The sequence below is a fragment of the Pieris rapae genome, chromosome 21 (genome assembly GCF_905147795.1).
Source record: "Pieris rapae chromosome 21, ilPieRapa1.1, whole genome shotgun sequence".
NCBI classification, from domain to species: domain Eukaryota; kingdom Metazoa; phylum Arthropoda; class Insecta; order Lepidoptera; family Pieridae; genus Pieris; species Pieris rapae.
This window is the reverse complement of record NC_059529.1, coordinates 5,829,524-5,857,498: the sequence shown is the minus strand read 5'-3', so window position 1 is coordinate 5,857,498 and position 27,975 is coordinate 5,829,524. Positions and strand designations below refer to the sequence as shown.

Here is a 27,975-nt window from a genome sequence, read left to right as displayed (position 1 = left end):
TAAAATTAGAATTCTAATATTCAAACTAAAATATACACTATTTAAAGTTTCTAAACCTTATCTGTTTTCCATATTATGTTGATATTGTATGGTAATTGCATGTCAATATTCAAATTTCGAATAACAAGGTTCTGAGAAGTGGCGCCAACGTGACGTCAAGAAAATCCTGTTCGCGCCATAAAGTGTAGAATGTTATTTATTTTTACTTCTATAACTTTACTAGCCATTCAAAGTTGTAAAGAATAGAAATATGAGGTATATTGAGATGAAGAGTAGAGTTTTTATTAAAAAAACGATTTTTAGAAACATCTTGAAAGTTGAAAAATCATGCAACCTACCAAGTTCTCCGATAGCAAATGTAAGAAATAAATATAAATAAGTTAAGTAAAGATTAAATAGCGCTGTTACACCAGCGGCCTGAATTATATTCATTATATCATATTGCCTTAGCATTTGTTATAACATAAAAAAATGTGGCTGGCTAATGCTTAGACCATTCGTACGACTTGTGACAGAAATTAAAAATAATATATCTGACATAAGAAATTCTTTATTTAAAATGTAACTTATTAGTGTTCTTACGCTTTCTTTTTGTCTTACTGCACTCTTCCATACTTTTCGTTCATTTAACTTTGAAAACATCAAATTTCTTGTTTGCTGACGCTCTATTGACAGTTTGGAGTGCGTGGTAGAAAATGAAACTAAATTTAAAGAAAAACACTTTTTAACGGATTATAGTTATGTATTATTGTATTTAAACTTATAATTATTTGTACATAATTTTAAATTTAAACCGACGTTTCGCGTGCTTTACAGCGTGCGTGGTCACGGTGACTGAAGACAAAGGTGTTAAATGTCAAAAAGTATTACAGCTGCAGAAAATGTTGTGTTATCTGTATTTATTTCGCCGGAGTTGGTATCGACTAAAAGATGTAGGGTTTTTGCAAAAATTGCTCACGGTGTCCTCCATTTTCGCGGATTGTTTATTTTGAGATTTTAATTTGGATATTATTGGATCCCAGGTGTTTGATAATTTTAGGCCGTCCTCTCTATTGAAATTGGCGTGTTTTTTGATTTCAATGGCTTCGCGTACCAATCTTGGGAAGAATCTTTTTTCTTTCGCAAATACTTTCGGTTGGTCAAAGCGTATGTAGTGATTAGGCCTATCTAGTGTGTGTTCACAGACTGCTGATTTTGTGTGTCGTCTATGTCTTATGTCCGCGATGTGTTCCTTGAGTCTGCTGGACATATTGCGTTTAGTTTGCCCTATGTAAGACAGGCCACAGTCGCAATCCAGTTTGTATATACCTGCATCTTGCATTGGGGTGTTACTTTTGATTGGTCTTAGGAATTGCTGAATCTTCTTGTGCGGCTTGAAAATTGTATTAATTGAAGCTCGTTTTAGGACCCGGCTAATTCTATCTGTAACTCCCTTCACATATGGCCGGTAAGCTGGCTGGCGAGGAACTGTTTGTGTCTTGTTTTTGTTTCTGTGATGCAGCCGGGGGATGCGCAACTTGTTTCGGTGTAGCACCTGTTTGACATGCTGTAGTTCCTCCTTGAGGTGGGCCGCATCACAAAGACGTTGGGCTCTCTGAAACAAACATTTACCGACAGAGAGCAGTTGTGACGGGTGGTGGTGGTGGTGGTGGGTCTGTCGGTAAATGTTTGTTTCAGAGAATACAAATATAAAATACAAACTGGATTGCGACTGTGGCCTGTCTTACATAGGGCAAACTAAAGGCAATATGTCCAGCAGACTCAAGGAACACATCGCGGACATAAGACATAGACGACACACAAAATCAGCAGTCTGTGAACACACACTAGATAGGCCTAATCACTACATACGCTTTGACCAACCGAAAGTACTTGCGAAAGAAAAAAGATACTTCCCAAGATTGGTACGCGAAGCCATTGAAATCAAAAAACACGCCAATTTCAATAGAGAGGACGGCCTAAAATTATCAAACACCTGGGATCCAATAATATCCAAATTAAAATCTCAAAATAAACAATCCGCGAAAATGGAGGACACCGTGAGCAATTTCTGCAAAAACCCAACATCTTTTAGTCGATACCAACTCCGGCGAAATAAATACAGATAACACAACATTTTCTGCAGCTGTAATACTTTTTGACATTTAACACCTTTGTCTTCAGTCACCGTGACCACGCACGCTGTAAAGCACGCGAAACGTCGGTTTAAATTTAAAATTATGTACAAATAATTATAAGTTTAAATACAATAATACATAACTATAATCCGTTAAAAAGTGTTTTTCTATAAATGTGTAAAAGTTATGTTAATAAAAGACAATACTAAAAACTAAATTGAAATGAACAGTATAGGTAAATAATTTAATGACATCGACTCAAGCCATTTGCCTAGCTGTTTGATGAAATGGCTGAATATCACTCAGGCCGCTAGTTGAACTCCGCTATTTAGTTAAGAGATTAGACTGATATATATATATATATATATATATATATATCAGTTCGTATATATATATATGAATGACTTTGAAGTCATTATATTGTTTCGTTATCTTAATCGTAAACTCAATTTTATGATGAGAACACAAAAACGTACACTCACAAAATTTAACACATTTAAAAGTTATACCTAAAATAATCACGCAAACTATCGTGTCATTAATATGGCGATTTGGCTTGTAGCATTAGAGGTGATTTCAATTTCCCTCGACCTTAATAGTATCGTTAGGGGAAAAGATTCGAAACGATAGGAGGATTAAAGTGGCACTGTTAGCGCTAACGATTACTGCTGTTTTGCCTAAACGACCCGTATTTCATGATAAAACAGATCTTATTCTATCCAATTATGATTTTGACTTTCATTATTTGCTTTTATTATTTGGGCGTTTAAGGAGATTTGAGGAAACTATTAAAAAAATTGACTCAAATTTTAGTCAAAAGCGTTTACTCAAAATTAAGAATAAAAGAAAAACACTTTTAATTATTCGATATTATTATTTGGGCGTCAAACTGGAGATTTGAGGAAACTATTTACATAATGATTTGAGTCACATTCTAATACAGATAGTGTTTGTGGCATCCAGTAATTAAATTTAATAAGAAAACATAAACATTTTTCATTGTTTGTTTTTAGTATTTCGGCGTTTAAGCGCTGGAGATTTGAGATTTGATTTGAATAATGATTTGAGTCATATTATAATATAAACAGCTTGGGGGATCAATTAATTAAAATTTACGTAAAATTAATAAGAAATTGAAAAAGCTTTAGTAAAAATTCAAAGAGAAAGTGCACCAGCCCCACACTTTCAGTGTTGAAGGCAGTTAGTACTCGTAGGTTCCATTGGACATATTTTGATTTTAAGTACTTCACGAAATAAATTCAAGAAAGAAAACTTTCCATTTTAGCATAGGACAAGTTTATATGGTGTTACTCAAGATAAGATTTTAAAGTTTTTGAAGTATTTATGTTATTATTAAATATATATAGTTTTGAATTATTGGTAAAAAAAAATGTTTTTGAGAAAAGTGGTTAAACATGAAAAAGCCTCGGAAGGAGAAAAAAACGAGTACGTTGCTGTGGTATGGTCGATGTTTTTTTTTAAAAGTTGTATTGCTATTAAGTATAGTTGACTAACAGTTAGTTATTTCATTGTAGCGAAAAGGTTTCATATTATGGTGCTTGAATATAATTATTAAGAAGCAATATTTACCCTAAAATATATGAAGATTTAATTATTTATATACGGATGATGAAGTTGCTTTTATATTGATGAAAAACACCTCTTAAATAAGTCTTCATTTAATCTTAAAAACAGTTATCTGTTTTATACATAATTTTATACATAAATACAACTCGATTAATTTACATAATAATTATTTAATTAATTTTCATTTGGATTTCATAACTGAATATTCCTTTCATTAAGATTTCCATTAATACAGCGCAGCAGGCACTTTATAGTGACAATAATAAAGCCTCAAACGATAATAAAACTAATCAGAAACTAGATGTTTCTAGAATTTAAAATGCAATACCATAAGTGTTTTAATAAAGAACTTTCACAAATAAAATTGTGGTACGGTGTTAAGTTACAGCAGTATAAGGTTTTCTCTGTAGCAATTTCAGTTTAAGCTCATTTTCTCTATCCTGCAAGTTCTGAGTACTTACGGCAGTGCAAAGGAATATAGTGAAGCTTATGCATTATTAAAATAGTATGTATAATTGTATAGAGTTAAAGCCTTATATTCAATGTAATATACTAGTAATATAAAAATAAAGTTGAAGGTACACAATAAAATAGCTACTTAACTTTTTAGTCTAACATCGTGCTACTAATTAAAGATACAACTTGCTGTATGTGTACCTACTCTCATATGCAACTGAGATTGCATCTAAAAGTACACATTTTTCTTATTGAACTGTTTACATATTATGTTTCTTTTTATTAAAAAGGAAGAACGGCGCCATTTGCAATAAGCCGTATATAATTGCAAGCCATACAGTAAAAATTCCCTGATTTGAATGTTATATCAAACATTTGTGTCACTGTCATTTATTAACCGAATTATAAAGTGCGTCATTTGTTCCTATTATATAGTAATCACACAAAAGTTGAACACAGGGATAATATTGAATACACCGTTAATATTATAAGACCTTTTTCCTAAGTTCTTTCCTTTACACAATCCTAGAAGAGAACCTAATTTAGCGTACATTTCGAAAGCAAACATTATGGCTCGATTACACCTGCAAAGTACAGAAGGGAACAGAGGTTTTAATTTGTGATGTGTTAAGATGTTCGGGGCCGTTACGAGGGCTATTATGTTAGGTGTACGTGCTGGACGTGAGCAGAATTATGTTCTTAAATTGCTATTACAAGATACGAATCGTGTTTTTACTGGAAATAAGGGTCCTTAAGAACAGAGCGTTCTAATTCTTAAAGCCGGCGACTTGCGAGTCCTCTGTCATTGAGAGTGTCCATGGGCAGCGGTATCACTTGACAACAGGTGAGCTTGCCCATTTGCATTCTCCATAGTAAGTATTAATAATACGAGGAAAAAAAAGATGCGATTAAAATATAGAAATAAAAAAAAATGTGGTCCGAAAAAAATTCGAATAAATGTTCGTTTATTTTAATATTACAACTTATATTTTAAAATATTTTTGATGTAATAAGAAATGTATATTCAGTATCAATTAGGAAATAAATTGTAACAAACTTTAACATGACCAGACTATGGCCCTGAGCACAGGGTTGACTACAGACGAACACTGCCTAATCTGTTGCCTGTTGTTGTTGTTGTTGTCTGTTGCCTTATCATCTTTATCTTTGCAGACACAGCACCCAAGCGAGAATGGTTGTCAGCGGCGTGAACGCAGTCTACATAGTTGGAACCTTCAAACATCTTGGGACCGATGCTGATTTCAAGGTATTTTCAGATGTCTTAGTGAACTGAAATATGGGGCCCACGTTAAATGATGCACCCTATATGAACTCCATGATTTAACGGACCTTTTGAATTGTCGATGGAACTAACAAAGGATTTGCTTTTAGTTCTTATAATGCTTAATATTTAATTAAATAAAAATGATTCGCAAAATATATTGTTAAACGCAAAACTCGAAGACGGCTGGATCTATTTATTTTGGTTACTATGCGGAGAAATTTAGAAAAATATCTTTAATAAATCGAAGTCTCTATTGGCTTACATAGCATAGCACGTTAGTATGTAGTTACTAAACAGGTAGGCTACTACTAAAAATACTATTAAGGCGAAACGAAATTTGCGGGGGCAGCATATATAATAAGCCATTCTTTATTGATTAGCGTAGTAGTAGCGACAATTTAAAACCTTATTTAATTATTCAGACCTGTAATATCAAGTTCACAAACAAATTCAATTCAATTCAATTCCGATAATTATATCTATAATTGTATTAACAATTGAGCCTTCTGCCCCTTTGCCTTTATTAATAATTTCATACAAGAATTGTTTAGTTTACATGTCATAGCTGTGTTAGTTCTAAAATTTTGTATTTATTACTGTTCTAGTATTTGTATGGCTAATTTCAGATCCTTCCTACATATATTTTCATTTCTAGTATTGAGCAACATTTATCCAGTTTTCCCCTGCTAGTTCTATTACATCACCGGTCCATCGTGTCTTTTGTCGTCCTATCCATCTCTATTCTAGCCCATTTTGTTGTTTCAAGTGGCTATATTTTATACCCCATTCTAGATATATGACCTGCCCATTTCCATTAAAACCTTAGGGCGTTTACCTCAGGAAGTTTTGGTTGTTACATGTTTTGTTTTGTTTTCAAATATAAGATGATTTTTTCATTCCTTCACACTCAAATGCTTAATTATTAAAGGACACTAAATATAATGTGTGTACTCAGGCAATCTTTCTGATGTTATTAGTTTTATGAATTCTCCTACCATACTTACGCCATTGCAATAAAATAATATTACAGCAATGGGCTTTCAGTACCATTTACTTTAGTATTTATTAAGGCACTTTACTGGCTGACCAATTATTACTAAGTATCAAGGGAAAGGGGCATCATTATAAGATATCACAATTAAAATTTGGTTTATATAATAAATGATATCTAATTAATCAGGTTGTGTTACTTAATTCAACTATGTATTTGCGTGTTGTTCCCACGAGAATGTAAGTGCGTGCTCCTATTTCATCATGCCTCTTGCTGATAGAGGACAAATGATAGTTAAAAAATTGGCGATTAAAAAGAGTGGTGGAATTTTTTTTTGCCAGTTCTTCTCGTCCGTTCTACGTCCTTAATTTGGAGCTGGCATTAAATGTAAAATTAGAAGCATATCAACTGAATTTCTTTGTTGACGTTCATAAGTGAATGTTGCATTACCTAAATAAATAAATGATTTTAAATGTGAATTTGATGAAGTTTCAAGATTTTTATGTGATGAACACAGTCACTTTAATATTAATTTTAATTATTTTATTCTATTTTATTCCATTCTATTCTGTTCGATTCTATTCGATTCTATTCGACATTATACATTAATGCGGACACATTATACATTTTTCGTTTTATTTGCAGCTCTACCTTACAACCAACGTTACCCAGGCGGACTTCAACATGGGCTACACAATGACAGGCACCCTGGAGAGAGGCAGCCGCTCAACAAACACCTTCCAAATGACGCATTTCGCTGTCCTACGCCGGTGCGACCACGAAACGCACCACTTGAAAACCGCATAACACGTTATTCCGTGACATACCATATTTTCTTATGCCATACTCCAAAGCTTACTTTTGAGCTTATTAAAATAGGCTGGCTCGGCGATGATAAGCTAGTATAATTTTTGTATCATATATTAAAACAGTAGTCATCAGCAAGAGCAAAAGAAAGCTTTAAATTATTTTATTGTTGCTCTGTGCCTGGCGAATTATTATTAAAAATATTTGCATGAAGTTTTCTTTACTAAGGATGGATCCAGAATTCACGTCGTACAATCATTTAAACTTACAAAAATATCATAGTGCTTTTATACTAGTAAAATAACTATTTGGAATCGTTCTTATACAGAATCCGTCTAATATTTCGTCATACAGCTTGACTCTTGTTCCTTCTGTCCGAAGGACCATGACTACGACCTGGATCCGACCACTTTACGTAAACCATTTAATAACCTTAACACGAACGAGTTCTTAATGAATGATTATGCGATATTCTTTTGACATATCTTTATCTCTAAACACTAAAGAATGCAATTCGAACAAATGCAAAACGAAAGCTTAACAGTTCCGTTTAGTTCGAAATAAGTTCTGAAGTTTCCTACAAAAATATATATTCGATTTTTCGTAACACTTTGTTACATTTTAATTGCCGCCATCAAAACCACAGAGCAAAAATATTTTTATGTAGAAATGTGATTCTATCGAAATAGGTTAAGGTTTTATATTGCCAAGCGATATTGTGATTTAAAATAAGGCTTTCCGATCATTTCTAGTCGTAATATTTCAATCTCTGTAGGTGTAGTGATATGTAGATAATTATTTTTATATAACGTAGGTATTAGATTGCTTCAATTAGATTATTATAATAGGTGCGTTTGTTATTGCACTGCTGTACTAATTTTGATGTTAACATATTGAAGTCGGGCAAGCTGGTATGAATATACTGCTGCTGTATTTAGAGTCAAGTGTACCTGTTGATTAACATAAGTAGTATACATAATATAGTAGTACATAATACCGAAAACAAACACTATAAAAGACGTAATTCTAAATTTAAAATCTTGTACCACGTATGTGGTATCGTCTAATCTGTGTTGTTACAGTAAACTATTGTGTTTACAATAACAGTTTTACAAGAAAACGTACCTTAAAAAAACTAGAAAATTAATACTAAAAAAGTTTGGTCTCTGGCAGTGTACCTTTAATACTGGCTGTATTTCGATATTTGCTCGTTGAGCGAGGAATGCACCAGCTCTGACAAAATAAAATAAACATAATATTCTTATATATGACTGACACAAGAGTGTAACAACATAAAATACTAGCGGTAAATGATATCAGAAATTCTTTGTGTTGTAATTGTGTAAATGTTTAATAGTGGAATGTATAAATTGGTATTTGGAGAGATATGGAGATTGGTATTGGTATGGATTTAGTATATAAGCCAGTAAATAACAGAAAACTGCCAATTATATAGACAGGCTTATGTGTACAGCTGGAATTTTGTAAGAAACATACTCATGTAGAAAGTAATGTAAATGTGGTTTTGTGAAAGTGATTCGTAAACCGTATAACTTTTTTGACGAATAATAATAATAGAAAAATCAGTCTCATTAAACTAAATAATTTAATTTGTCTTACACGTATGAGAGAAACCAATCAAAACAGTATTCAATAATTTTATGCTATGCTTAAGATTTAAACAGTGACAAATAGGAAACGCAACTTAACCAATTAAATAGTTCTTTGCTTTTAGAATTTATGGATTAATTTAATATAATTAATAACTAGGATAACACAAACGTCCAGAATCGCACTCCCTCCAGTGTTTTTACACGTTTTGTACAAAGAATGGCTTCTTTGCCAGTGTAGCATAAGCATAAGTAACGCTAGGCTTCTAGTCAAAAATCTATAGCATTCGGTAGAATTCGTATTTTAATCCTCCAATATGTTTAGTCAATATTAATACCACATTTATCCGTACAAAATCATTCAGATTTCGTTGTTAGTTGTTCGTTCACGCTGTGAAGTGAACTCCAAGTTTCAAAATTCGAAGCATAGCGTTTTTGTTAATTTATAATTATTGTAAGTCGATTTATTAGAAGAGCAGTGTTGGTGGTGTATTAAACATGCGATCCTCATACTAGCAGTTGTGCGCTCGAATCACGTCACTTGCTACTGTAAAGGCAAATATAGTGAGGAAACCGCAAGGCAGTTTTTGCCGCGCACCGTCTACTGTGCGATGATTACTTTTAATTAAATCTTTAAAGGTTAGCTTAAGTGAACATGTAATGAGCATCGTAACTTTAGTGCTAATGGTGACTGTCGTATGTTAAAAACGAATTTAACATACAGGAGATACTTACCGATAAAGTACTGTATTCCCTTTGATTATTCATAAGCGCAGGTGATTAGTGACTAGGAAAAAACAAAAGTGGACTGCGATCTGAATCGTAATAAGCATAAGCGGTCGTTACATGTCATTTCATGCCCTTCTTGATGTTCGTCCATACTTGGTGATTGACAGCTATTGACTACGGAATAATTGGACACTACACACCTGCACTCATCAATGTCAATTACTAATCCCTTGCACTAATCAAAGGAACTGAAAACAGGCCTTAAGTAATGAATTCACTATTTTTAATCAGAACTTGTCGTTAATATTTAACTATAAATCTTTTCTTTAACTTACTTTATCATATAATAGATTTCCAATTGGTTGTGAAAATAAATTAATACGTAAATGTATAATTTATGCAAATATAGTGTAATTCAAATAAATAAGAAGGTTGAAAAAATGCGTCAATCGCCTTTTATATAAGATACACATTCTTATAAGTCTATGGAACACGGATAAATTTATTTATTTAAATTGTATTAAACCAAGTATTATATCGGTTAATTATGCAAATATAACATGGTCATGCGTTTTAACACTTTGTATCGGAAAGGTGAAGTATGACTGGTATGTCAAAAACGTATTGAATTACGATAAGAATAAATACATAATACATACATACATAAATACGAAAAGTCTAGACTTTTTACGTTAGGTTACTTTTAGGTTTATAATTCTACCACATCAAACAGTCTGATTTAATTTGATAATTATAGGCAGTGCAACCTATATGGGACTTAGAGATAATATTTTTTTTATAAACAAAATAAGTCGCTTAACGCCCGAAACCAATAATATATCTGCAATGTCAGATCGAAAACAATCTGAGATCAGACCGTGACAGTCGATCGATCTCCTATCTGTATCCCAATAAGCAAAACCTACGAAGACAATCCATTTTTGGCGACGGATAGAATGAAAAATCTCTTCGCTCTTTACACATAATTTTCATAATCAATATAAACCAAAAAGTAAACAAAACTTAATATTAAAATATGCATGTCTTTGTTTGAAACATCAATTTTTTTTTATTATTTTAAAAACAGGTATAAGTTAAAATCTTAAGATAGGATATTGTCAGAGTACAACTATCATTTTCATACAAAGGTATATCCACATACACCGATCCTACAATGGATAGATTGTATCGACAGATGGCTATTACAATCCGTCGATTGGTTATTGGCACACTTTTATAAATATTTTGATTAAGACATCTCAGATGGTTTGAGATAGGTTATTGGCCAAGAATGGTTTTGCTATACTTTAAACTTACATTCTCTGTACACAGCATGAAAGAAACTGCAATATTGGAAAGACAATTAACTACCAATTACAATAACTGCTTCAATTGAATAAGTGGATCTTTGCCAGTTGCTGTCGCATTGTTTTGTTTATTGATTTTTCCTGGATTGTTAATGGAATATTAGTATTATTCCTGCTTTATTAGCGAATACTTAGTTTATGATATGATAACGTAAGTAATACTTTAATGGCTATTTATATATAGAAGGAGCAGTGTTAGACTGGCTTCAGTATGTGACTTTGACTCCTGGGGTCCTAGGTGCGATGCCCAGCTATGTACTTATGGACTTAATATCTATGGCGATGGTAACCATCGGAAACAGTTGACAATGTGTATCAGGCACAGAACACCTACTTGTCTATTAGAAAAAAATAAAATGAATACATATAACCAAACGAACAAAAATCCTATTAATAAATTAATAATAGTTATACATATAATATAACTATATTTGTCCATATCAAATATTTTGCTTGGAACTTATCATATGAAAGCGATAATTCCGCCCCTTGCCCTTCTTATAGTTTAAATGAAATTGAACGAATTTTTGCAATGAAGTGTTAAATTAATAAAAAACGCAATGGTCATTTGCTTCTCAAGGTCATTTAACCAGTCCGATCAAGTGTTTACAAATATTGTAAAAACATGCATGAAATATAATTTTACTCATTAACATTAGAAAATTGATTATAATATGAAAATAAATACTTAGTTCTTTATAGTTAAAATGTATTTTTTTTAATTGGTTTGCAATTTTAGCGTTAATAGTAGTGTTTATTCACTGACGGTACAATTCAAATGTTTTAAATTTAAAGTACATTGGACGAAGACGAAAATGTTATCGCTTGTTTCTATTGAGAAATTAATTATAAAAAACTAATTAAATTCAATTCATAGTCAGAAGTAAAGTATGGTTGTAGTAACTTATTTATAAATAATAATAATTAGTATACTAGTTTAACTTTTTTGATGTGCCAATTTAGGAGCTTGTGTCAAAATTGTACATACCTATGTAATATAAAATGCTTCAAGTTATACATAAGGTAATAAATATTTCATTTATTTAATGAGTTTTATTTAACCTTTATTAGAAAAATAGCCCATAAATTAATTAAAATTAGAGAACCTATGATGATTTAAACGGGAATAAAGATTTTGGTTTTAGAAAACGTAGGTTTCCTTTTGAGATAATATTTATGGACTATTACAATATATAGTTATATGTCTGGGTTGCCAGCTACTAGAGATGTACTAGATTATAGTATGAGTCGGTTAACTAGGGTTAATTTTTTCTAATTTCAATAATCTACTGCACGTATAGTCGAAAATCGAAATGAACACATTCTATAGAAATTATTAAAATTTTAATCTTCCCAACGCTACTGTAACACTGAGTTCCATACTCTAATCCGTTTTCCAAGACACAACCTATTCATGAGTGTCGTCAAATATGTCGAATTTAGAAATTCAAGAGTTATCAAACGACTTTTTTGTGCGACAAATTCTTACAATTAATTGACAGGCTTTGATTAGATTATAATATTTTTAATTTGTACAGAATGTCGTCAATAAAAAGTAAAATAAATGCCAACATTGACTCAATCACTCACTTAAAGAAAATTTTCTCAGTATACAGAGAGTATATATAAACTTTAGTTTGGAGAATTAACTCATACCTAATATACAATCATACGTATGTTACTGAAATACGAAGCTAACCGCCAATGCCAAAGTGCGGCCTCCCGCAAAGATCAGGTAACTCAATAGACAAATTATCAGTTTATATATTTTATAAGAAAAATAAATAAATACATATTTCATAATAAAAAAATTATACTGAAAATTGATATTGAAATACAATTATAAAATTCATCTTCCTTATATTGCACTTCACTTGCAGAGTAAAAAATCATTTGTCATCAAATTAATTTGTAAATATGCCTCTATATAAATCCTTCTCTGTGTTATGCTCGCTATTATTAACGTAGTATACAGGCACAAATGACTCAGTCTTTATCCGGACGTTACGTACAATGGACTTCAGTAATAAGGTGGTCTTAATAACTGGTGCAAGCGGCGGCATTGGTGCGTCTTGTGCTCTGCGGTTTGCTGCATTAAATGCCAATTTAGCCTTAGTCGGCAGGAATGTGGAAAATCTTAACAACGTTGCTGGAAAATGTAAAGAACTAAAAGGGAACAGACCACTTACAATTAAAGCTGATATCAGCATAGATGATGATGATCAACGGATTATTACAGAAACAATAGATCGCTATGGAAAGCTGGATGTTCTCGTGAACAACGCCGGATTCCTCATCATGTCAGGTATCACAGGAGATATAAAGAACTTCGACAAAATGGTAGCAACAAACATCCGTGGCACATATCTACTCACTCAGAAGGCAGTACCTCATTTGCTGGAAACCAAAGGTAACATTGTAAACGTATCAAGCGTCGTCTCTATGAAGCCTATACCCAGTATGATGGCATATTCCATGACGAAGGCAGCCATGGATATATTCACCAAGTGCGCAGCTCTGGAACTTGGACCGAATGGAGTGAGAGTGAATATGGTTAATCCAGGACCTGTTAATACAAACCTGTTCACGGCAAACTCGCTAAGCCAAGATCAGAGTGAGCAATTCCTTGACAAATTAACAGGGCTTATACCTTTAAAGAAGATTGTAACAAGCGATGATGTGGCCAAGCTAATTTCGTTTTTGGCCAGTGAAGATGCCAATTGTATCACAGGAACGAGTCATATCATTGATTGTGGAATAATGTTAGGGGATCCGAATGCGTAAGGAAAAAAGTGTGTTTCGTTTCTTTTTCGTCACACTGTTCAAATCAAATCATAATTTATTTATTCAATTTAGATGCGACTTAAGGCATGCTTATGAATGTCAAAAACGTTTACAAAATTCGCGAAAGAGCAAAACTGCGCCATCCGTTCGCAAAACTACCAGGAGGTCTTGTTCTGAGAAGAACGGGCAAGAAACTCAGCAAGTTTTATCCTCCCTCTACATACAATAATTCAAAGGAAAATGTCATAAACCACAACGTCATTTAAGTTACATAAGTAAAAAATAAAATAAAAATCTGTTCTGTGATTTACCACATGTTGAAGCAGGTAGTTAAATTGAATGTAGTAGACGTAGCATCATACACACAATTCGCTGTCTCTTCAACCTACAATGTTTTATAAATCCATAATTTATTATTTGAAATATAAAAAAATGTGTTGTATTTTACCTCAAATATTTAAATAATTTTTTGTCATGTTGATACATAGATTAATACGATTATAAATGTTACTCTACAAAACAAGAGAAGCAAGAATACTTCAGTCAGATAATGGAAGACAAAATGTTTTGAATGTCCTCTCAAATAACAAATGTAGGCCCGAGATAGAAACATCCCGCGGTCTGCAATCGGTAACATTAAGATAAAACCCACAATTCTTGAAGTATTTTCTCCGAATTCCGTTCTTTTGGAGGTGTGAAATGTGTGGAGCCTTATCGCAACCTCCCTTCAGGACCAATTTAATGTTATCTCCCGTTAATTTTCACCCATAATTTCCCCTCATTATTTAAACCGGCTTTCTTCGCTTGAATATTTTTGACGTTGATTGAATTAATTTGTGAATTGTGAAAGTGTTTTTGGCAATAATTTTTTTTTTCGAGACATATTTGTCAAGTAAGTAATATTACTACCAATCTTAGATTAAATTTTGATTTTGAGTTGTTTAAACATTAAGAATAAAACTTGCGTTTTATTATTCTTTATTAAAAAAAATCATCGTAAAAATGAAAGCGGTTTACTTGTATACTTGTAACTATAACACACGACATACAGATACATTGTAAGTATAAATAAATATTCTAAAACTCAATAAATTTCTCAACGTACTGTACTATTCAAGATTTACATATTTTAATTATGTTAAACGAAATATTTCCCAATTTGCTGACTTATCTTGAACGCTTGCCAGGTTCCCAATATATTGGACATCCTAGGCCCAAGAGACTAAAAAGTGCGTGGTTACAAAAATTTTTGTTCCATCTATAAAAACTAACTTTAATCCCTTTCAATAAGGTTCAAAACGAATTGCATTAAAAACAACTTGGTAAGAACGAACTATCAACGTTTATATCCGCAGGACCATACATCGTTTTACGAGTAATTTGTGTGGAGCGTGTTAAGAATAATACAATACTTGTCAAATATTGCATCTGGGCCTTTTTTCATATGAAAATTGACTGTTGACAGTTTATATTATTAAAATAACCAATATTAAGGTGCAATTGTTTATCTTCATAGATATGAAAAAGTCATAATATATATGATGTATGTATAGGTAGTTTTTATTATATGTATTATATTTTTTAAGGTTCTTAGTTTTAGATTCAAAGAATGTTATTTATACAATACTTAATTAATGTGATATTTAATTATTACTATATTACTAATTATTAATATATATAATTGCTGGTTAACTTCACTTGACTAATAAGGTTTCAGTCCATAAGCGACGGTATCATTTTAGCTATAAAATAATAAAAATAATCTATGATTACTTTCTTAAATTGACTTGATGAGACAAAACCTCTTTGCATACTATCTATTTTTATCAGGCTTCAAATAACCTGTTGATCAAGAGAAATGCATTCTTTAAACTGTTGAAGGATATCTAAATTTCTCGGTAAGGTAAATTTACCTTAGTGGCAAGGTAAATGTATACTTTTATTACGCAAGTACCACCAAAAAATTTATACGACAATATCCATGCGCCGGAGATTTATATTTACCTATAGAAATAACATTTCTATATAAAATCGGTAATAGCTGCATGTTAAAATATATTAATTTTAAACGCAGTAGTATATATTAATTTTAATTGCAGCAGTGAGAGGAGTGATGGCTTAGTGGCCTCATGTGCGATTCTCATCCCTGATGTAGTAATAAAATAAAAATGTGCTTTTTAACATTGACTCGAATGGTGAAGAAAGACATCAGACAGCATGCCCTAGACCCAAAAAGTCGATGGCGTGTATCAGGCTGATCACCGACTTGCCTATTAGATTGATTTATAAACATGAAGCGGATACAGAAACGCATAATTATGTAGGAAACGGTACAATTTCACTCACTTAATAATCATTTTGTAATAAGCAGTTTTATATTGCGAGTTTAAAAAATCTTCCTATTAAATTTTAATTAAATTATATTAGAATTACCATCATTTAACATAATATATAATTGCAGAAATCTTGCGCAAGAAGTTATTGTTTATATAGATTTTGTGTTTTACTCGCGTAAAAACAAAAGCAATTAGAAATCATCATGCAATGAGGAAAATAAAATAATACAAATGAATATTTTATTGTAGTAAAGATTAATGTTCATTACATTATATTAAATCTAATAGTAGTACTGATAAAGTACTGTGGAATTATCCCATCTCATTTAATTTGTTTACAATCATTGTGAGAGCCCTATATAGAACTATATAAGTCCTTTGGTAACAGGTCAACTTTCTTTTGCTTCTTAAGATTTTTTCAAGAATTAGTACCTACGCTCTTTCCTTGGGGGGCCCTAAAGTGGGATTGGTTCGGAAATACTTCAGTGGGCAACTGGTTCCACTTAGTGGTGGTGGTGACTAAATTAAAGTAATAAACAAAATAAAAAGCATGAGTGGTTTCATGAGCATCCGTTCACGTTGGACGCCGTTTGTAACCATGGCGCAAACATGCCATGCTTATTTATACATACACTATTTATATACATATATAGGGCTTAGGGTCCGTTCGTATATATTTAGTTATCTAGTGAAGGTTTATGTTCATAAACTACATATACCAACTATAGGAGGTACATATAAATAATACATTTAAATTTAAGTACATATTTCACAGTCTACTAGCTGGCAGCTCTACAATCACCTTCTAGGATTTAAATCACTCCAAAACTCCATTGGGATTACTTTTTAGATATCTTAGTAAAATAAAACAAACACGTATAAATAAAAGAAAACAATTGTTTTTCTAGAATATTTTTTATAAAGTGTTTCAATAAATACAAAATTGTTACTACGTATTTACGAGCGAACCGGAAGTAACAACAGGACGAGTATTTCACTGAGAATGGTGTAAGTAATAAAAAAGATCTCGGGCAATCATATTTTATCGGGAAGGCTATTTTGCGCAGGCGGATACGCGTCGAAATATCTCAATTTCCATCGTCCAACATAAAACGACGTGTTAACATAAATACATATATCGGAATTGGACTATCTATGATTGGAAATCGTTTCAGATATATTTAATTAATAAATCACTGACGGCTATGGAAATTTATGATTAATAGAGTACTAGATGTAAGATTTAGAGTTGAATGCATAATCGATTTTCCTGAAAATTGGGAAGGTTTTTCTTGGTTCTATTTTGTTTTTATCTAGATCATCCTCGATATATTAACATTGTTTTAAGAAGAAACAATCTAATTAGTAGCAGATTTCTTTGAATCTTGTTACAGAGTTGCTGAAAGGACTACGTATCTCTTTGAATAGCTGATCGATTTTTGTTTAGTAGTTCATCTTTTTTTTATTTGTTTTAAGGTTCATGTAGGGCAGTGACCCCAACTCCCATTTAGTACAACCTACAACAACACAATTATTATTTTTTTCACTATTTGTTTTTATAAGGGTTTTAATATATGGAGGCGGCCGTAGCTTGATATTGAATACAAAGCTTGCCGCTACCATTTTTATCACTAATATATAAGTGACATATCTGACAATATCGCGCAGAAAAGATTCGTTGCAAAAAATATCGTAACATAAAAATTACTTTCTCATAATTTTACGTGTTTTTATTTCATTGTTTTGGGCCCAACACGGCAACGAGGGCTCATAAAAGTAAAGATATGGACCGACACATTTTCTTCGAACGAAAGTAAGCAATTTCGTAAAATGTTTGCTTTTTACTAACTACAATTTACAGATATTTACGAACCATAAATAGTTCTTAAGCAAGATAGCAAAAAATCGATCACCGAAACCCGGTTTCACGAAACTCATTAACCTTTCTGTGTTTTAATTAACTATTGCTTGTATTGGAAAATAGTTTGAGTTTTTTTAATAATTAATATATTATGATCGTAGGGAAAGTATATTTAGTCCGATGTGAGTCCTTTTTTTTTTTATGAGGTGGAAATGCACTTATGCAGGCCCGCATTCACAAGCTGAGACGACAAGAAGAAGGGCACACATAGGGTTCACAAAGCGACTTGACTTTCCACTTTCCAGGACTACGTGGGTAGGCCTGAAAGAATAGTAGACGAAGGTTACGAGTTGTCCCTATTTCACCATGCCTCCTGCTGATAGAGTATCGTTGTTTTTTTTTATGTATACTTAAGATTTCGTGTGAAATATAATAATGGTGCAACCATTACAAAATAGTTGCTTGCTCCTTAGAAACATTGTGTAAAACAAATGGCGATTAAAAAGAGTGGCGGAGAGTTTATTGCCAGTTCTTCTCTTCCATTCTATGCTCGTGATTTGAGAAATGGCAGTAAATGTAAAATTTTATGCATTTCATATATAATTCTTTTTTGACGTACATCGTGTTACCTACACGAATAAAAGATTTTAAAATTAAAATTGAGGTTATAAATCTATTAAATTTCTTCGATGGACAAACATATAGGTGGGTAACACTGAAAATGTTCGAACTGGCCAGTTAGAAACATTGCTAATGAAAACTTTTTTGAATTTCAATTTTAGAACTCTGTGGTAACGTAATGTGGTATATTGCATTGATTTGTCATTTGTTTCTGGGAATTATCTGTCATTTCGCGACAGTTGTGCTAGAAGATGAAAGGACAGTTACAGCAGGTCAATCGCTGTTTGCCTGTTGCCTTAGAAAATCGACAGCAGCACCCTCGAAGCAGGATCGTTTGTATTATGTTTTTAGCTTAATTTACTTATTGTATTAGTATTAAGTTACTATAAAAATAGGAAACAAGGAAATAAATAATAAAAATAAATCTTCTTTCACCACAACAATGACTATGGCAGGTGTCAAGATAATGAGTCATCAACCATACAGTCCTGACCTCGCGCCCTGCGACTGTAATTTATTTCCAAGAATAAAAATTCCCTTCGAGGTATTCGCTTCGCCATAGAAGTGACCTCTAAGGATGAATCTGCTTGCTTTTTTCAATGGTATCCATCGAATGCGACGATGTGTAGAGAGGCAACTTTCTACATTTGCAGTATTACCTAGTCTATATATAAGACTGCTAGCATAGACTCCAAAGCAGAAAATATTAAAAAATAGGTGAACGTCAAAATGACATGAAAATGTTTTAATAATATTACTGTGCCAGTAAACATCACGTGTACCTTATAAATTTTGTGGCACTTTATTATGTTCACATTATCTCGGAATTTCGCGAAACGTGACCGCACTAGAGGCAGGTAGCAAAGGCTATAATTCAATCAAAAGCGGCTTAAATAGCCTTTCGTTGTGTTTACCAAACACGTACCCTTATCATGCTGTCTTAATTATTAATTTTAAACGCCATTTTAGTTCATATGTCTAGGTATTAAGGACATTTATTTAAGCTAGTATATCAAATATTAATTATGAGGGCGTACATTATTTTTATGGGGTTTTTAAGTGTTCACTGCAGAGACGAGGAAAAGATAATGAAAGGTGAGTTGTGGCAATATTATTAAGTTCTAAGTCAGTATTAAAGGTTAGAAATTTGTTTAATTAATCTAATTTATTCAGATGTTTAGTTAGTTAAATTAGTTCCTTTGCTACGATATTTATTTGATGTTATGACATTTATTTTAATGGAACGTCAGTTTGTAAATGAGGCTTTATTGATTCTTCACTACGTTGACTGTCTACCTGTCTGGACAGCTCAATAGTCAATGTTTATATTAGCTGTAATACCTTTTTGTGCACTGTATAATTAATAATTCGTATTAATTCGTTCGAATGATAAATAGATTTTAAAATATAGTTTCATAACGATTTTTTTTAAATAATGTCGTGTTCTGTCTATCATTTCTAAGTTTGGACCGTTGTTTTAATGTTGATAAGTAAGTGTTTAATCGTTTTTTTATAATCCGAAGCAAAAAATATATACCTACATTGATAGTTTTTTAAGAAATAGTATATTTATTGTTTTGAAAAAAGCTAATAATATTAATAATAATCACTTTTCCGTTATGGATATTGGAGCTTAAAATAATCTCAAATACGTACCCCTATCACCTACTCGTAATATATACGAGTCAAACCTTTATCATAGCATTACATTTAATACATTAATTTTCGTAGCTTGTTACTGGCCCAACGAAGTATTCGAGCCATGTTTCGGTGGATGCGCCGAGATCTCTTGTGACAACCCTAGAAACCACTTACGACCCTGCTACCCTTATTGCGAGCCTGGTTGTATCTGCGAAGAGCCTTACGTGAGGGATGACCGTACGCATCAGTGTGTTCTACCACACGATTGCTCCCCGTGAGTACAGATGTGTGAACTGAAGAAATGTTGTATACTAGACTTCTTTTGCTGTAAACTAGTACTTTTAATGTGTTAAATGATCCTCACTTCATTAAGGCTAAAAGTGGCGATGACTTCAACGGCTGATCATACGGTATGCGGAGTAGGTTACCGTCTGCTGCCTCCGGTGGTTGCTGGTGGCACCGTGTGGTTTTAGTGGGTATGCACTGAAGCGAATCCCACACAAGCCCCCCACCACAAACTAGTCGTACTGCGTGACGTGAATATGAAAAACACAATGAAAATCATCTGTTTTATTTCAGAACTCAAATGGGTATACCAGTGCCAACAAGGCGGTCTGGTAAATCTTCTATGAAATATAGCAGATCTCAAGCCCAAAGACGACAAGGTAGGGGCGATGAACTGGAATTAAACGAGACTGAAGCTCCACGTCCTGATGAGAAGCAAAAACCTGATGTATCTAGGATGGGGAATTACTTTAACATCGTGATTGCACCTCCACCAATCAGGGCATTGCAGCCGAGAAAATTAGTACCGGGAGACGCATTTCGATTGGCTACCAAAACTATATAAAAATGTCTAACTTAATATTACTTTAAAATACATAGTGAATATTATCTTTGAATTTCATTCTCAAAAAGCTTTAAATCGTTAATTTTTTTTATTTTATTGATTAAAACTGAAGATCATATAGGTACTCAATCGATATTTATAAAAAAAAAACTATTTATGGTTTAACTTCCGTTGGTTTTTCTCCTTTAATAAACACATTTCAGTTAGCTACAGTAATCATAAACACGCTACCAGTTTCTGATAAGCAAGTAACATGAGGAAGCTGCTATTCCTCGCTCTTTTATTTTGTAAGTTCTAAATTAAAAAAAAAACGATTCCACGAACTATAACTATAAATATTTATTTCAAATTGAACTTTACTTAACCTGACAAAATTACAGATGACATTATAGATGCGAATAGAGTAAGCTATGATTACGATGACATAGACAATAGTAAACGACATTCATTCATAGACGATAGACGCAATTGGAGAAAGAAAGCACTTTTAAAATCTTTTGACCAAGACCATAAAGACTGGGATGAAAGGCGAAAATATGAAGAAAGCCCTAGATATCTAGATGATACAGACGACAAGGCTGGTTTTACCAGAAAGGAATATGATAGTTTTGGTTATGGAATTGGTAAACAATTGGAGGATACAGATAAAGCAAGATATAGGAGTACTGAAATTGGTCACTTACAAACGTAATATATATTTTTTAATACTTTTTAAGTCTTCACTTATAAAAATATTAATAATATCACGTTGACAGAGACAAGGAGATAGAGAGGAAGCCATATTCAATGAATTGTGAAAGACCTCACGAACGGTGAGTAATTTATTTATTTATGGTGGAAGTCGGTGAATTCAAGTAGATTTTCATTCTTAAAATTAAGGAAGCGTTTTTATTTTATTTTATGGATTGTTTTATTAGAAACATTTAATATAAAATATGTAATCTCTTTGTCTTCTCAGCTGTTTTTTACTTTTTACTATAATATACTATACTATAATATACTACTTACTAACAACGACTTTTACTTTTGTTTTTATTACTTACTTTTTTTACTTTTACTTTTATTCCAAACTAGTATATATATCATATATATTATAAGTCACAACCTAATTATATACATATACAATATATTTCCAATAACTCAGATACGAGGCATGTTTTTCTGGTTGCGCTGCTATAACCTGTGACAACCCACGAGAAAGACTCCGGCCCTGCTATCCGTTCTGTGAGTCCGGATGTATCTGTACACAACCGTATGTACGCGATGATAGAACTCACAAATGTGTCCTACCTGAGGACTGCACTAAGTACGTAACATTAAGAGTTTGGTACCTTTCCGTTGAATAAAGTGAAATTATATTCTATTTTTAAACCACCACTTTACGAAATTTAACTCCGAATAGAAATTTAACTCCGTAGAAATTAACCCATTTTACGAACATCACATCTATCTCACATGTTAATTCTATGTCGAAAATATCAATAGCGATTACTTTTGCCAAGTTTTTATGGATAAAAACATCTACACTAGTTTTTATATGGAATCTAGGGATAACGTGAAAATGTTGTTTATTTATAATAGAATCTTTTTTCCAGGGGCTTGAAAGGCATACCAGACTTGGGTGATGATGTGTAAAAATATATGAAATAAATATGTGATCAAAAAATACGTTTTATTTTTAGTGAATAGTACTTAAAAATGGCATAGTAAAAAATGTAGTTTCCATTCAAAACCACTCAGAAAAATTGTTTTTTACTGCAGCTGTACTGAAACTATTGTTTAGTAATCTGCAACAAGTAACAAAACTTTCATTGTGCACGTCACTCTACCATGTTGACGGGCTCGCAAACCGTATTCGATATTCAAAATTTTTAATTCTATTTTGATTTTGATATTTGCAATGTCAAAGAAAAGAGGATTTAGTTTATTATTTTTGTTTTTAAACTGTGTAACGTGTGAAGGTCAATATGGTAAGTACAACGTATTGTACTTGACTTAGGGCCTGTTTCACAATGTCCGAATAAGTTCCAAATAAGCTATATGTTACTTATTAGTAGGATAAACACTATTGTTGTGTTTCACGACTGTCAGATAGCGCTATTCGTCATGAAACGCAAAGTATCTTTTGCGGAACTTTTATCTTTCGAATAATTTATGTGTTGCACAGCTATTTGGTACTTTATCCATACATTGTGAAACAGGCCTTTACTGTCCTATAATGGAAAACGTCCATAGTAAGTTACCATAACATTCGCTTGCCTCGTATAATTAACCTCGCTGTAAGTCGTTCCGGCTCTCTTTCCTTATCTGCAACTGTATGACGCCATGTTTTCTTGAGACGGCCACGCTTCCGCTTTCCTTGAGGGTTCCACGCTGCTTGGGAATATAATTGAAATCTCTTTGGAGTCTATCCATTTCCTCATCGGTGTTTTTGAGCAGCGCTGCCAAAATAGCTTATTAGATATTTTCTCGGGCCATTAGAAACCGAAGACTTGGAGTAGGTGTCGGATGTCGTTAGTGACTTTCCCCGTCCTACAACCATAGATCTATGCTGCTCTATAGGTGTGACTAAGTATTAGTACATATTAAATAAATACCTTTGCCACGTCTGTTAAATTAATAACTACTGCATGGATATAGGTTTTTATCAATAGAGGTTCATGAGGAAGGCTGCATAAATTTGACTCAAAGGGTGACTCGCCAGTGTTTTAATAGAAATTTGTCACGTGAACTCATATACGTGATTGTTAACGAATACATAAAAACTCCTAAAGAACAATCTATCTAACTAAATGTTTCTATTATTTTCTTCTTTAATTAATCTAACCTAAATTTTTTAATGTACCTAACCACGAAAAGTTTTCATCAAAGCGTAAACACTATTTGACCGAAAGCGATATTTCAGTTGTATTTATTAACTTTCTTTGCCCAACGATTCTTCTTGTGCTAAGAAATGGAGCAAATAAAATAATTTCTCTAAATTCTTCTTGGAGTCCTTTTAATCGTAAACTACTTTCCTAAAAATACAAATTTTCACTCCAGATTTAAACTTTATATTTTCATGAGCACTTAAGCAACGCCTGTCTTATGCTCAAATATGTACTGTCAAATAAAAGAGACTAACTGCCCACGAGACAATGAATTCTAGTTTAATTGTACGTCTCTTTTATCACGTCTAGATGAACAAGTACGCGGGTTTTGAAATAAGAAAGGCACAACACATTTTAATTTTAAGAAAATGTTTACAAATTACATACATGATTAGAATAATTCTTAACATTTAAATAGAGGTCATCTAGTAGCTAGTAGTAGTAAGTTAAATGTGCCATTTAAATCTAGGCAAAGTGTATCGCTAGAATTTTATTGGTGAACGTAAAATCGTTAAGACAAATGACATGATTCATTAAACTTTCTTTTTGTTTTGTTAATTTGCTAATTAATTATCAATTTTACCATTTTCTTAACTTACACAGTAACAATAAAAATAAAATTAAAACAAATTTAAAATGTTTGGCCACTGTGTCAGTGTTCCTTTAGTTCATTAACATTTTTTGTTAGATGTTAATTTCCTAAATTTTGGTTGACTTTATTTTCATGTTACATAGAATGTGGTGAACACGGAAGGTTTGAATATTGCATTGACGAAATTCCCGGATGTGTCATAGGATGTCATTGTCATCCCGGATATTATTTTGATACAGATACTAAAATATGTGAACCTAGGTATACTTTATGATTACTTGTAAATAATTATATATGTTGTTTGGATATGTTGAATGCATTTTTCATTTGCAGCGTAAAACTAACTCAAAATTATCGACGACGATATAATATAGAACCCATGCAGACGGATATAGAATACGTAACAATTGGAGTAACTGAACCCACACCAATCACAAACATGGACCCAATTAATAACCAAGTTGATGAAATAACAAAAACTGCTGATGATTTGGGTGACTGGTTATACAATCAATTCTTTAAAACAATTGAAAACCAAGTAATTAATAATACAAAGGAAGCTGTTGATACTCGACGTAGCGGTGTGGCACCTATTAAAAATTTGGAAGCAAAGAGATCGTCTCAAAAAAGGAATAAAAAATTGAAACAAAAGCGCCGGAAATCAAGTTTGAGGCGTAAATTACTCCGAATTACTGAAGATGATAGTGCTTTCGATACATCTGAAGAACGACACTCAGACTCCAGTGACTCGAGTAGTTCTGATGAAAGTGACGCATCTTTCGAAATTGAACATAAAGAAGACAAACACAAAGATGACAAAGAGCATGGGCACAAAAAAATTGTTATTATAAATAAGAAACCAAGGCCGCCGTTGCCATCCTTTATATTCTTGCCAAATATGGACACTCCATTCTATCCTCCGATTGGTCTTCCACCACCACCTATTATGCCTATGTATCCCCTTGTACCTGTGCCACCAATGCCTGTCTTTCCTTGTCCTGGTAAGTTTGTTGATACTAACAAATGAAAGTTTTCAATGAATATTTTATCAATGCTATCATATATTTCAGAACAAGATGGTAGTAGTCCTACTAGGGCTCCGATTACTACCACGAAAGAAAGTACAATAGAAAAAGCAACAACACAAATAACAGGTCACGAAACAACTGCAGCTGAATTAGATACTTCTGAGCGTCCTATAACAGAAACAACAGCACAGCCAGCAACAGAAGCTGTCGCTACGACACAAGATCCAGCAAAACCGTAAGAAAATTTTAACACGCAGCTTTGTCTGGGTAAATTCCAAAAAGTAGCCAATAACATCACTTTACGTTGAGACTTCACTATCACTACATAGTATAAAACAAAGTCGCTTTCTCTGTCCCTGTGTCCCTTTGTATGGTTAAATCTTTGAAACTACGCAACGGATTTTGATGCGGTTTTAATAGATAGAGTGATTCAAGAGGAAGGTTTATATGTATAATAACATCCATTAAATAGTGGAGAAGTACTGTTATTTTTGAGGTTTCTAATGTGATGTCGTAAATAATTACATTTTTTCCGCTTACATTGCAAACGCAGGCTGAATCCTACGAGTTTTATCAAAATAATGCGCTAAGTATTGTACATTGAAAAGGTCTACAGAAAAGTCCGTGATGGTATATGTCTATCTCCTATGGATAACCCACATTTTTATATACAACGGTCACAGATTTTCTGTAGTGTATTTAGTATCAGCATTGCACCCGTGCGAAGCCGGGGCGGGTCGCTAATATTATAATAATATAGATAAAACATTGTAGGTACATTCATTTTTCTAAATTAAAAAAAAACATTTTCAGAGAAAGAGCCGGATACTATAGGCAAAGAAAAAAACAAAAGCCAAGTTTTCAAAGAAGGCCTATCATGGGGTAAGAATACTCTTAACCATAATTATTATTCTTATAAAACTAAGACATCATTTGTATTTTAACATCTCATTGTAACATTTTTGTTATCAACAGAAAACCAATGCAACCTTATCGGCAAAAGATGGTAAGTTCTTTAATTTTTTTTTTTAATTTTGTACATAAATAAAGAAAACATCTATAATTTTTCCCCTTAGGAAAAAATATGATTGGGCATTAATTCTTCCTTACAATTTTTTCTTGTGTGTGATAATCGTCAGTCTTATGTATTCAACCTCAAACTCAACATAACTTTATTTAAAATTGGTAAACAAGTACAATTATGAACGTCAAATTGATTCTAAATTAACATAAACTACCTGTTCGCAACTCAAGGGCGTAGAGTAGGCCAGAAGAACTGACAAGAAAAAATCCGCCACTCTTTTTAATCGCTAAATTTTGAGTCATACAAATTATTTGGATCATTTACTTTTTCATTAAATCTATAAAAAGCTTTATTGATTACGTGTAACGATAGCTTTGAATTTATTCATTGATTAAACCATTCATTCATTAGTCATTTTAATTCTAAAAAAACTTTATTACAGAAATCACGACAACGAATAAACAATCCAGATATGTTGAGGGCTCCCTATGGTCCTCAGAATGCCAATGACGATGAAATTGTTGAAACACCCATTGCAGAAGAAAACATGTACGACGAAACCATGAATAATGAAATCCAGTCGAACCCACAACGCTATGCAGCAAAGGCAGATAATGTAGATTTTAAGTACATCAGTGAACTTATCCATCATATTGACCTGAATAAATCAAGTGACTTACCTCCAATAGAGTATAATTCTAGAGAAGAAGAATTGGAATTTTATATGCCAAGAAAGCCACATAAAATGAGGAAACCAGGTCCTAACCCACCTATTGAAACAAGAAGACAAAACTCCGATGACACCTATTATACAAACCTTGGACGACAAATCGCATCTATTATACGTAACGTTGATTCACAAAATCAAGTTGACATCGAAATAGAGCCGACGGGACAAAATAACGATAAAAGTGTCTTCTTTAACGATAACTCACATCGATCATTCTGGGAACGGTCCGTAAGATCGCCTTTAAAATATTTTAAATCAAATAAAAATAAATACGACTACTTAAAGAAAAGTAATGAAGTTCTATTTAATATCGAGAACAAAGTTTCTATAGTTGCATCTACAGCACCGACGCTATCTTTGCAAGAGATCGAAAACATCGTCAACGTTATGGAGAAAGCGCAAAACAAAATGGTACAAAACCGAAGAGACTTTAATAAGTATAAGGCATCTAATGATAATCTTAACTTCAAACTTTGGCCGTCGGAGAATCAATTACAAAATCACGATAATGCAATGATAAGACCAATAGCTGCACCTAATAAACAAAACAATGCCGTAGGTAATGACTTTGAAAAGATGCCAGAGCTTCGAGCTCTCAGTATGCATAATGTACAGAGAGTAACTGGCCTATTAACGTCAAGAAAAGATAATCGAACATTTAATCAAAACATTGCCAGACATCCTTCAAA

General features: G+C 32.6%; 4 protein-coding genes across 4 annotated transcripts in view; all 4 read left to right on the top strand.

Annotated features, from left to right (window-relative positions):
- LOC111003878 overlaps nucleotides 1-7,403 on the top strand; it is a 48,289-nt gene extending 40,886 nt beyond the window's left edge. The window contains exons 3-4 of the mRNA XM_022274624.2: nucleotides 5,334-5,427; nucleotides 7,082-7,403. Of these exons, the coding sequence (XP_022130316.1) occupies nucleotides 5,334-5,427; nucleotides 7,082-7,243 (256 nt within the window). The 3' untranslated portion in view covers nucleotides 7,244-7,403. The remainder of the gene's footprint in view (nucleotides 1-5,333; nucleotides 5,428-7,081) is intronic.
- Nucleotides 7,404-12,930: 5,527 nt separating this feature from the next.
- On the top strand, nucleotides 12,931-13,892 carry LOC111003816 (estradiol 17-beta-dehydrogenase 8-like). The gene has a single exon (XM_022274526.2). The coding sequence runs from the start codon at nucleotides 12,963-12,965 to the stop codon at nucleotides 13,731-13,733; it is 771 nt and encodes a 256-aa protein (XP_022130218.2). The 5' UTR covers nucleotides 12,931-12,962; the 3' UTR covers nucleotides 13,734-13,892.
- Nucleotides 13,893-21,265: 7,373 nt separating this feature from the next.
- On the top strand, nucleotides 21,266-22,695 carry LOC123690105. Its single transcript, XM_045632923.1, has 5 exons — nucleotides 21,266-21,329; nucleotides 21,423-21,729; nucleotides 21,798-21,854; nucleotides 22,187-22,348; nucleotides 22,638-22,695. The coding sequence occupies exons 1-5, from the start codon at nucleotides 21,296-21,298 to the stop codon at nucleotides 22,675-22,677; spliced, it is 600 nt and encodes a 199-aa protein (XP_045488879.1). The 5' UTR covers nucleotides 21,266-21,295; the 3' UTR covers nucleotides 22,678-22,695.
- Nucleotides 22,696-23,260: 565 nt separating this feature from the next.
- LOC123690118 (proteoglycan 4-like) lies at nucleotides 23,261-25,771 on the top strand. Its single transcript, XM_045632984.1, has 4 exons — nucleotides 23,261-23,276; nucleotides 24,648-24,765; nucleotides 24,838-25,505; nucleotides 25,575-25,771. The coding sequence occupies exons 1-4, from the start codon at nucleotides 23,261-23,263 to the stop codon at nucleotides 25,769-25,771; spliced, it is 999 nt and encodes a 332-aa protein (XP_045488940.1).
- Nucleotides 25,772-27,975: the final 2,204 nt, after the last annotated feature.

Coding starts and splice junctions, on each gene's coding strand:
- LOC123690118 (XM_045632984.1), top strand. Junction 24,766..24,837: donor ACTAAAATATGTGAACCTAG/GTATACTTTATG, acceptor TTTCATTTGCAG/CGTAAAACTAACTCAAAATT. Junction 25,506..25,574: donor GCCTGTCTTTCCTTGTCCTG/GTAAGTTTGTTG, acceptor CATATATTTCAG/AACAAGATGGTAGTAGTCCT.
- LOC123690105 (XM_045632923.1), top strand. CDS start 21,296: ATGAGGAAGCTGCTATTCCTCGCTCTTTTATTTT. Junction 21,730..21,797: donor GAAATTGGTCACTTACAAAC/GTAATATATATT, acceptor TCACGTTGACAG/AGACAAGGAGATAGAGAGGA. Junction 21,855..22,186: donor TGTGAAAGACCTCACGAACG/GTGAGTAATTTA, acceptor CCAATAACTCAG/ATACGAGGCATGTTTTTCTG.
- LOC111003816 (XM_022274526.2), top strand. CDS start 12,963: ATGGACTTCAGTAATAAGGTGGTCTTAATAACTGGTGCAAGCGGCGGC.